Raw genomic sequence first — 12,397 nt, 5'->3', positions numbered from 1 at the left:
GATAGCTGAAATGCTCAAGAAATCCGAAACTAATTTTTAATTACGAAAAAAACTTTCATACTTAAAACGAAACCCAACCTAGTGCGTTCCTACGTTTGACGTAATCGTTTGCCCACACCTGCCTGATAGCTCATTATACCCGCCAGACAGCGGTAATTGTCCACGCCCTCCGCCGTGATCGGCTAAAACTCTTACGCTGTTATCTTATATGGTGAAATGATTGTGGCGAATATATGGCAAATCGTGTGTGGCAAACAACGGAATACTATTTTCCGTCTATTGCACGCCAACCAACAACAAAAATTTCACGCTAAACCAAGGAAGCACTGGCCAAACCCACACGACTCATAGCAGACAAGCAGATGTTGCAGTGGCACATCAGTTCCGTATCTTCCACCAGGGAAATTTGAACGTCACATGCACAATGTCGTCATTGATTCTGGCAAGCGAGGAGGGCATTTCGAGGCATGTCATAAAATGCACTTGAAAAGAACCTGTGAAACTCCCAATCTTGCGATTTGGCATGAATAACGCAAACGTGCAAATGTGAACGTACCAGTGAACTTCATTATGATCCGTTGAGCTAGAAAAATTGCCATAGGTGGCCTTCAATGCTGAAATGCAACCTGTAAGGACGGGAAAACAATATTGTTTACCTTGACAGCCAGGCCCCACTCGTTGTCGTAGACGAACAGGCGGTTCATTGCAGGAGAGTAGGCACGAATGGCGCAGTGTTGGCCCGAGTATGCTATCTGAAACTCATTCCCTTTGCCCTGTTTCATGGTTGTAGATGGGCACACCTGAAAATACATAACAGAACTGTGTACGTGATGGCCCTTACGAACATTTTAGCTTCGATGCCGCATGCCAGAGTGGTTATCAGGGCGTTGAGAATCTTTTAAAATGCAAAACTCAAGAGAGAAAATTTGATGCATGGACATATAGAAGAGCACATACAGCACAAGGCATGCACTAACATAATTTGGCTCGCAGGCTAACGGCATACACTCATAGCATGCGAAGGGTTCGTCATCTTGCGAGTCAAGGTTTTACCAAACCCCCCTTTCTATTTAAACTCCCTCGAGCCTTTGGATCGAGCCAAAAAAAAAAACATGATCAGAATGGGCGAAAACAAAGTGAAGCAATGAAGCACTATCTTTCCACAAAAGCCTCCCTGTACTACCCGGCTTTCTAGAAATAAATGAGATAACGGAGTGCAACCGTTCTTGCGCAATTTTTTCTCCTTACCTAACTGCACGCTTCCCGTCAGGTTTTCTCAACATACACCAAAAAGAGCCTTGGGAGGTCTCGTTAAATTATTATGTACGAAAGATATAAAAGAACTACTCTCAATATGAATTCATAAAGTGAAGATCGTACTAAGACGAAGCTTGAATAGGCCGTCAAGACAAATGAAGCACTTTGTACTTTTCCAGTGTTAAGAAGGATGGAGAAAACCTCTGGAAAAACTATATATATATAGCCTTCATAACTTGGCTGCATTCCATCCGCGGCCAGGACACGTCTTGGCGGAAATCATTCCAAAGCATGGTGGAGTGGGGAAGGTGACAGCAGCTCCAGCACAATGCTTAATCTCTGTCTGTTCCTTGTGCAGTTTTGCGCTGGCCTGGCACCCCTTGGTAGCCACATCTTCGACGGTTTTTGATGCTTCACCGGTTGCTGATCAACACGCGCAAGTTTCGGCTTGCGTGCGCGCCGACTGCCCTGTCCTTCTCTCGGAGCAAAGCCATGGTTCGTTCGTCAGCATGCCGGCAACCTTCTTCGATGACATCATCCATGACAGCGTACTTCTGAAAACGCCCACCGATGTCACGTCGGTGGTCAAGGATATAAAAGCGCCGCCGCAACTGCATCGCTTCAGTGGGGAAGGTGACAGCAGCACCAGCACAATGCTTAATCGCTGTCTGTTCCTTGTGCAGGTAAGTTACCTAAGCAATGCCTATTGCCTTCGTTCTGACGATCGATTTTTGCTGCTGGTACCTTGCCCCCACATTTGCTCTTATATGCTTACTTTATCATATGCTGCTATTGTACATGGCCTGTGTAGTCTCTTCCTAAGCGGCGATGTGGAGTTAAACCCGGGACCTCCGCAAAGGCTAACTCGGGCTAATTTGGCTAACTCAGGCCTTACATCGCGCACAGGTTCTCCTAATCGAACAGATTCTAATAATTCATCAAGTTCTGTTGCCGAGAATGAATGGTCTGTTTCAGAAATGTTTTCTCAAATTCTATCTGGCCAGAAGAAAATAGAACAAGATGTCGCGGAATCGCGTAATTTTGCCAACTCCCGGTTTGAGGCTTAACTTTAAACGCGCTTAACTGTTCTAGAGAAGACTCCACCTTCTCACAATGCTGCATTATACGACGAACCGCGTTGCCAAATTGAAAAGCTGTCTTCTACAGTCAACAAGCTTTCTTCTCGAAATGATTATTGAGAAAATCGTTTGCGCAGAAACAACATTATCATATACGGTCTGGAGGAATCAGAAGATGAAAATAGCGATTCTTTAAAGGCCAGTCTGTCGAAGTTTTTTTCAGACATACTTAAAGTTGAATTTCCGCAGATCGAACGATTCCACAGGATCGGTAGATACTTTGGTAGTAAACCTCGCCCGGTCATTCTTGAACTTCTTGACTTCCGCGAAAAGATTAACATGCTGAAGAATCGCTTTAAGCTGAAGGGTTCTAACATGTGTATAACGGAGGACTTCTCTGAACACATACGGATTATTCGCCAAAAACTATGGGACGCCACTGCATCCTTTAGGAATGACGGTTTTACTGTGCAATTAAGGTACGATCATGTTTATGTGGATAATGCGCGGTATGACTGGGATTGTATTTCCAACTCATTAGTAAAATTCACCAAACAGTCTTCTAAATGCCTCACTCTTACGAAATGACCGAATCATGATAAGGTGTGTATTCTCAATATAAATTCCAGAAGTCTCACTAATAAACTTCCTGATTTTGTACACTTGCTTGCTACATATTGTCCTGACTTTATTGGCGTCCCGGAAACCTGGCTTCATGGCGACATATATGGTTCTGAAATTACTCCACCAGGGTTCAATGTTGTTCGTACTGATTGATCGATTGCATGGCCGAGGTGGCGGCGTTGCCAAAGTCACCTGCAGATATTGAAACCGTCTGGTGCAAGGTTCATATCGCGAACTCTCCTATAATTGTCGGTGTATTTTATCGTCCCCCAGGTTCATCACTAGATCAGTTCACAGTACTCAGTAGATTTATACAACAAAAAGACTTTTTTTTTCAGGTAACCTAATTTGCATGGGAGACTTTAATGTGCTTGGCAATTCATGGCCATCGCTCTCCACTTTGGGCACTGATTCATCAATTCGTAGAAAGGTGACTAAATTTTCACTAAACTTAGGTATTAAACAAGTTGTCACTGATGCCGCAAGGGACAATGTTATACTAGACTGCGTTTTTCTCAGTGCTTTACAGTATACAAGGGGGTTTACAGCTCAAGTCATTAATGGTATTTCTCATCATAAAGGTGTACTGATCTCTCTTAATTGCACAGTTCCGAAACGCCGCTATGAATATACAACTTTTCGGGATTATAGCCTGGCTGACGATGTGTCTATAATTGACACCTTAAGCAGCGAGTTTGACATTTTTAAAGAACTTAGCTATACTGGTGATGTCAACAGTTTGGTGTCTTATTTTGAAAACCTTGTTATAGAATGTATTGAAACACATGTACCACTAAAAACTAAAAAGAAAAATACTGAACTTCCATGGATAACGAGAGAAATACTGCATTCAAAGCGTCGACTATCAAGACTAAGGCATGCAAGTCGTAATGGCAATGCCCTGCGTAGAGCTGAATTCAATACAGTGAAGGTGGAACTTCGTAGGAAAATAAATGCTGCTAAAGACTTCTTTTTCTCGTTTACCTTGCCAAATATGGTTGAGAATAATCCCCGAAAATTTTGGAGCTCAATCTCGCCAAAGGAATGCTCTATTAATACATTCGTCCTTAATAAAACTCCTACTAGCCAGCCGCAGGTCATTGCCAATGCAACAAATGAATACTTTACGCCTGTCTTTGCTCAGGATAATCACGAAATTTCTTCTTGCACTCCACTTCATGCCTCGCTTGTTTCTATTGATGATGTCTGTGTGTCTACCGAAGGTGTTTTAAATTTGATTTTAAATGTTGATTCAAAAAAGTCGTCTAGCCCAGACAATGTTAATATTTTTCTTCATCGCTATTCTCTATGAACAAGCCAATACCTGTCAGTAATTTTCAACAAATCATTATCAACATCAACTGTTTCATCATCGTGGAAAATTGCACAAGTCCTTCCACTCCACAACTCAGGTAGTAGGCAATCTGTATTAAATTACAGGCCTATATCATTAACCTCTCACTCATGCAAACTACTGGAACATATTGTCTTCAAACACATCATCAATTTTCTCGAAACTAACAATATTCTGTCCAATGCGCAACATGGTTTCCGGCGTGGATTTAGTACCGTAACTCAGCTGTCAGAATTCACTCATGACATATCTATAGCTCTTGACTTAGGTCTTCAGGTGGACGCATCATTCATAGACTTTTCTAAAGCCTTCGATACTGTCATCCATTCAAAACTTCTATATAAACTCAATCTGTTACTAAATGACCAATCACTTGTTCAGTGGATTAGAAGTTTCCTTTCAAGTCGTAGCCAATACGTATCATTTAACACCGTCCATTCATCTAAAACACGTGTATCTTCCGGAGTGCCCCACGGATCCGTGCTAGGGCCATTACTATTTCTGTTATATATAAATGACCTACCCGACACAGTTTCCACTAACTTTCGTCTTTACACTGACGACTGCGTTTTATATCACGTAATAAATTCACCTGATGATCATCATACACTCCATACATCGTTCTTAAACTTTTGCAGGTGGTGCCAAAATTGGCAGATGAGCATTAATTTTCAAAAGACAGCTGCGATGTGTTTCAGTAGACAGAAAACCTCATCTGTGTTTGATTATTCTTTTAATAACTATGTAGTGCAGCGGGTCTCACAATATAAGTACCTTGGTCTCCTTTTCACTACTAACTTATCTTGGTCTAGTCACATCGATACAACATGCAACAAGGCTCAGAAGAAACTTGGATACCTTAACCGCTCACTACGTTTAGCCCCAAGGGAAACAAAACTGCTTACATACAAAACCCTCGTACCACCGATCCTTGAGTATGGAGCCACTGTATGGTACCCTTATAAACCACTGACATAAAACGCGTTGAATCCGTCCAGAAAAAAGCTATTCGATTCATTTACAGACGCTATGATCGTAATTTCTCACTATCATGCCATCTAGCACAGCTTGGTCTATCATCACTTTCTAAAAGACGAGACATCGAATCTCTGAAACTTTTTCACTCTTTATTTAATTCACCGCAATATTCACCACACAACAACTACATAACACCTGCCAAACCCTCATCCACCAGAAACAGCCACGCACTTAATGTATCTGTGTTTCATCCTCGTACTGACTTCTTCAAATACACCTTTTTTCCTCGATGTATTGAAATGTGGAACCTCATACCAGGTCACATTCGGTCTTTGCAGAAAGATGAATTTTTGAAGGTATTAAAAGACGGTGTGCTGTAAACCTTTCATCGTTTGTATAACTCTGTAAAACTTTTGTAATTCTATGATCTGCCAATGTACTTGTGTATTCAGCTGTTTTTGTTTTGTACCTTTTTATTATTTCTTGCTGTGTACCCACTCCTGCGATAGCCCCATAACGGGGCTGCAGTATTTGAAAATAAATAAATAAATAAATAAATAAATAAATAAATAAGGAAAACTTGACGAGAACGTCGGCAGAACTGTTTCAAACGTGTGTTGAAGTCACAGGCTTCACGGCTACAGTGGCCTACCGACGTCACATTACAGCTTCTACGGTGGTGCTCGACCCACCGGCGCAGAATTAGGCTGACGTAAATTCGTTGAATGCCAGGTCTTTACTTCAGAACGATATTAAGCAGAACTTTGTATGGCTCGAAGATGATTCGTCCGGTATTTTTCACCCAAATCGTTAGTCCTAATGTGAATGATGAGCATCGTCATTATAGGCAGCACAAGTTCCAGCAGATTGGTTATGTCCGCTATGCCAGCGCCAGATTGGTATATGAAGGCCGGAGTGCGTCCTTGAAGCGGGTCTAAATGGTGAAAAAGATGCTTGTTGGTGAAATATAGTGAAAAAGGTAGAAGCGCACTTCACAGCAACCATCTACTAACTTAGTCTTGACGCATTCCGCAGCAATCCCGAACGTGAATTCCATCTTAAAAGAAAAGCATCAAAACATCCTCATGAAGAGTGGTCGCCTGAAAAGCATTTTCTGTGAACCGCCACTCGTACTATACTGACGATCAAGGAACCTGCGTGATTTAGGTCATCTGACACAACTCACTCAATTCCTTCCGTTTATTCTGGTTGCCGTCCCTGCATTACGCCACGGTGCAAGGTGTGCAGTCACTTGACTACCACAGCGTCAGTGAAAAGTTCGGCCTAAAATTTACAATGCAAATTAAAGGGAGCTTTGCCTGCGATAACAGCAACTGCGTCTATCTGCTGGAATGCTCAGCTTGCAAATTTAATTATATAGGTCACACTGAAACGACATTTAGATTACGTTTCAAACAACAAGGCACACGTGACCACATATCCTAACCTGCCCCTTTGGAAGCACGTCATCTTATCGGGGCACTCGCTTGACCAACTTACAGCAAGGATATTGGAATTTTGTTTTAGATCACACCATGAAAAAGAAGGGTGCGAATCCTCTCTTATGTGTAAATGTATAGCCATATCATCAGGTAATAATGAAAGCGCTTGAAAGCTGGCTGACATTCCTGACCAAATAATAGACCAGCATACACCTGCTAATTAGCCGCGTTTTCACATTTTCTATGATTTTTTAGACCATTTCCCACTGACTATTGTGGCGCACCTTGCTGACTTCTATTATATCACTTTCACCGTTTTTATATATTATTGTTTGTTTACCCTTGTTACCGTTAGCACACTTCATTTGTTATGCACAATCACTGACCATTTTCACAGCTGTTGCTATTTACCTATTTGTTTTTGTTGTTTTACGCTGGTCTGTGTTACCCTGTGAAAACGTTTTTTTTTTTCAACTTTCTCTTCATTTGTTGTACGACTCTGCTGTGACGCGCCCTGGCGCATCTTGCTCACTGCGCATATGCACTGCACGGGCAAAGCAAATATTTTTTTCACTGAATTCTTTTTTTTGTTCCCTTCCCTTACGTGAGTTTTCGTGTCCACAAGTAAGCCTGTACATGCGCATAACCCACACTTTGGTTTCTCTTGCCCACAAAATGTTTTACATGAAGCCATAACCATATCGCATTAGTGCTATGTTTATTGATGTGATATGATATATGCTATATCTATTAACATCATAGTTTAGCACGCGATGGTGGCCCCCGCCATAGTCATGTATTTGATAGAATTGTGGGGTTTAAGGTCCCAAAACTACCATATGATTATTAAGAGATGCCGTAGTGAAGGGCTCCGGAAATTTGAACCACCTGGGGTTCTTTTACGCGCACCGAATTCTGAGCACACGGGCTTCAGCTCCATCGAAAATGCAGCCGCTGCAGCCAGGATTCGTTTACATGGCCTGCGGGTATGCAACCGAGTACCACGCCAGTAGACCACCGTGGCGGGCTACACTCAAGTAAGAAGTGCGTTTTTGCCTGTGCCCTGTATGCCCTGATGAAGGCAGTCCCTCCTGCCTCATCAGTCCCTCCTGTTAACGGCAGTCCCTCCTGTTAACGATTTTGCTCAGCGGTGGCGGCTACAGAACATTGGCTCGTCACTAACTGCTCCTGTCTGACTTTGCAGCCCCGGCGAAAGCGTGTCTGCGGATCGGCGCCTGCTGCCACCTTACCTTCTTCGACGCCATATCAAGAATCCCGGGTCCATATCAAGAATCGACAACGCCCCCTTTGTGAACTACGTCATCGAGACGCACCTTCAAAAGGCACAACTCAGACACCGGAGGACCATTTGCTCAGCGGTGGCGGCTACGGAACATTGGCTCGTCACTAACTGCTCCTGTCTGACTTTGCAGTTCGAGATGTCCGAGTCTGATGCCTGCTTAGTCTGTAATGAGCCAGTATTAGAGAGCGGCTCATATCCAACCTGCTCTGAATGCAAATATGGCTATCACCTGGGAGCATGTTCGGGAATGAGCAAAATGACCTTCAAAAAAGATGATGCCGCAAAGAAAACATGGAAGTGCCAGACATGCCTGGTTTCGGCGGCCCGAAGTGCACGTGGCGATAAGAGCCACACCGGGGAGCATAATTCGTCGTTCGAGAAAGTACTGATCGAAATTAATAGGAAGCTGGCCCAAATACCAGACATACAGAAAAAGGTGGATGCGCTAATGAAAGTAAAAGATACAGTCGACAAATTGGAACTGTCAGTTCAGCATTTGTCCGATAAATATGATGCAGTGCTCGTTGAAATTCAAAAGCAATCAGCTGAAAATAGCAGTCCTCAAAAAACAGGTGCATTCTGCCCAGTTGTCCGACACCACTAAAAACGTCCATGAGCTGCAAAAGCAGGTTAATGCTCTAGAGCAATACAGTAGACGCCAAAATATTAAAATTCACGGCATGCCTGTCACCCAGAATGAAAATTTGCTCGGTAAGCTCAATAACTTAGCAGTTAAGCTTACCCTTCCTGAACTGATGAGCTCTGAAGTCGAAAGCATACACAGACTTCCACCAAAAACCGGCAAAGTTCCTGTTGTGCTTGTTCGTTTCGTGTCACGAGCAACACGTGACCAGTGGATGGCTAAGAAGGTCGAATTGAAAACTGCTAGCTCTAACGTGTATTTTCTTGACAATCTGACGCCACAGAACAAGAAACTTCTCTGGCTAATGAAGACGAAGGAAGAGGAATACCATTATCAGTTCGCGTGGCAAAAATCAAGCAAATTGTTTGTGCGCAAGGTGCCCGGTGATCGAGCATTGCGCATAGACAGCGAAAGCGACCTAGATAAGATTCGTTGAACCATGTCTTCTATCACTTAAGTTACTTTAATTTTCAGTTATCCCCCTCAATGGCTATCTTCCATGAAGCCATATATTATGACGCCCAAACTTTTAAATCAATTGTGCAGGGCCCTTCTTTTAAGGAGCCGGACAGAATGTCGATCTTTCATTTAAACATACGTAGTATGAGAAACTAGCAAACTGGCCCCGCCGCGGTGGTCTAGTGGCTAAGGTACTCGGCTGCTGACCCGCAGAGCGCGGGTTCGAATCCCGGCTATGGCGGCTGCATTTCCGATGGAGGCGGAAATATTGTAGGCCCGTGTGCTCAGATTTGGGTGCACGTTAAAGAACCCCAGGTGGTCTAAATTTCCGGAGCCCTCCACTACGGCGTCTCTCATAATCATATAGTGGTTTTGGGACGTTAAACCCCACATATCAATCAATCAAACTAGCAAACTGATATGCTGTTTGATTCTTTAGATCATACGTTCGATTTTTTGGCCTTCACTGAGACTTGGTACTCTTGCACGTCCGATGTAGTGTTCATCCAAGGATACAAGCATGAAAGCGTGCATAGACCAAATCGTAGGGGTGGTGGTGTGTCGCTATATATACAAAAAGATGTTTCATATGCCGTACTTCCCGAATTTTGTTGTGTCAGCGCACATTATGAATCCATTGCCGTTCAATGTGTAATGTCCCTGATTGTCACAGTTTATCGGCCCCCTTCAGGGGATATTCAAGAATTTCTGTGTTTTATAACTTCGATGCTTGAATATGCGTCCTTGAGAAATTGGCACATTGTGCTTGTCGGTGATATTAATATTGATTTGTTACTTCTTACTCCACAAAGTAGACAATTTTTAGATGTAATCGAATCATTTTTGTGTAGGAACTTTATAAGTTTGCCTACTAGAATAACAGCAGATAGTGAAACTATGCTAGACCTATGTATAACTAATTATTATAGAAACGACGTTAGTGCTGGTGTGATAACAACTAATCTGAGCGATCACTTGTCCATATTCTGTTTTTTTCCTGCAGCTAAGAAAGAAAAAAAATAGTGTTAACGATGCTCCTGTTTCATATCGCTCTTTCAATACCAATGCCTTGTCAGCATTTCATGCTAGTATTGAGAGTATCGACTGGGAGATTTTCTACAGTGAGCAAAACCCTAATGTATTGTATGATCTGTTCCTGCAACATGTAAAGCGCTGTTATGATGCTGCCTTCCCGCTACAATACTATAAAAAGCACGGAAAGTTTAAGAAACCATGGATTAACAGAGGTCTTTACAACAGAATCAGAGAACGAGATAAACTATACCATAAATTCATAAGGATAAGAGACATATCTATATTACATGAATATAAAAAAGTTTGCAACAAATTAAACTCTGATTTGAAGAGAGGCCGTATTCAGTATTATCAGGCTTGATTTGCAGAGGTCTCTTTCAATCCAAAAAAAGCATGGAACTCGGTACGTACACTCCTAGGAACAACAAAAGGTTCTCTTCCTTCAGCATTAACAATTGACGGGGTTGAGTTTAGAGAAGCTCGTCTGGCGGATAATTTTAATAATCATTTCTTAACCTCAGGTGCAGCAGCTCAGACAAGGGACGCCGCAAACGACTCCCAAAAATACATTTATTCTTTCTCTGCGAACTCTATTTTCTTGACTCCCTGTAGTCAATTAGAAATACTTACGTACCTGAAGTCTTTAAATAAAAATACTGCCACTGGTTACGATGACATTAAGGTAGAACCAATTAAACATGTCGCCGAATTACTGTGTGGCCCACTGCAGCATATCTGCAATCAAGCTTTTGCCACTGGTATTTTTCCTGATGGCGTGAAGATAGCTGAGGTGGTAGTCATCCACAAAGGTGGCTCTCACGACGACTTGAATAACTACCGGCCTATTTCCGTGCTACCTTTATTTTCCAAAGTTTTAGAATATACATTAAAATCACGACTAATGAAGTTTGTCGGTGACCATCAAATGCTTGCAAGGCAACAGTTCGGGTTCCGTGAAAAGAAATCAACTGAAATGGCACTCTTGGATATTAAAGAAAAAATACTTAGTAACATGGATCATAAGAAATATACTCTTGCAATATTTTTAGACTTCAAAAAGGCGTTTGATTTTATAAAGCATTTCATTTTGTTTCACAAACTCCCTTACTACGGTGTTAGAGGTATCGTATTAAATTTGATCCGCAGTTACTTATCTGACAGGGTACAATTCACTAGTCTAAATGGCTACTCTTCTCAATCTCAGCCAATAAAATATGGCGTTCCGCAAGGTTCCATTCTGGGACCTTTATTCTTTCTCCTTTACATAAATGATATTGTGAACATACCGCGAACTCCTGACATAATTCTCTATGCAGACGACACGAGTACTTTTTTTTCAGGTAAACATCTACTTGAACTTCAAAATGTAGCTAATAGATGGCTAACTGAACTTTCACACTGGTTGCATCTAAACCAACTTCAACTTAATGTAAAAAAAACTAAATATATTATTTTCAAGAGCCGTAATAAGCCTGACGATCATAATGCCTGTATAATATTTCAAAACTGCGCTATCGAACAGATTCCTAGTTATAAATTTCTAGGTGTTGTTTTTGAAGAGAATATGAGCTGGACACCTCACGTAAATAAGATTCATGCAAATATGCGCAGGTCAATTTCAATACTGTATAAAGTTAGCTCCTTGGTGCCTAAATGGTTGAAACTGCAGTTACATTACACGCTCGTTCACTCTCGTTTGCAATACTGTCTTCTAATCTGGGGTACATCTACTCAAACAAATTTTGATAGATTACTAATTTTACAAAAAAGAGCTGTCCGTTGCATTGAAAATCTTAAGAGAAATGACCACACAGCGCCATCCTTTTCAAAGCTTAATATACTCAGAATAGATCAGCTATTCCAACTAAGACTTGCAATGCGTACACACAGGCAAATTTTGCATGACCCCCAAATCCTGTCCTCATCATCGTTATCTGTACATTCGCAATATCACCTAAGGCAAAATAGACTCAGAACACCTATGTTCCGAACTAAATATGGTACTCAGACACTAGCCTATTTAATGCCACAGTTTCTGAATAATAATCGAGAATCGCCAATATGATCCTAGACAACTGTTCGACATACAGCCTACAGAAAAAGTTAAAGATTACCTCTTGTTTAGCTCCTAATCGTCTCTTTATATTGTGCATTTGCTGTCTTTTGATTTTTTCCTATTTTGTTCTATACTGTTTTGTAACTTTGATCATCATCAAGGCTTGT

The 12,397-nt window shown here is 41.8% G+C and overlaps 1 protein-coding gene across 1 annotated transcript in view; it reads right to left on the bottom strand.

Annotated features, from left to right (window-relative positions):
* The window catches only part of LOC142767697 (uncharacterized), a 311,889-nt gene that overhangs the window by 23,470 nt on the left and 276,022 nt on the right, over positions 1-12,397 (bottom strand). The window contains exon 12 of the mRNA XM_075869890.1: positions 657-800. Within this exon, the coding sequence (XP_075726005.1) occupies positions 657-800 (144 nt within the window). The remainder of the gene's footprint in view (positions 1-656; positions 801-12,397) is intronic.

The sequence above is a fragment of the Rhipicephalus microplus genome, chromosome 7 (genome assembly GCF_043290135.1).
Source record: "Rhipicephalus microplus isolate Deutch F79 chromosome 7, USDA_Rmic, whole genome shotgun sequence".
Lineage (NCBI taxonomy): Eukaryota > Metazoa > Arthropoda > Arachnida > Ixodida > Ixodidae > Rhipicephalus > Rhipicephalus microplus.
This window is presented reverse-complemented; position numbering and strand designations above follow the sequence as displayed.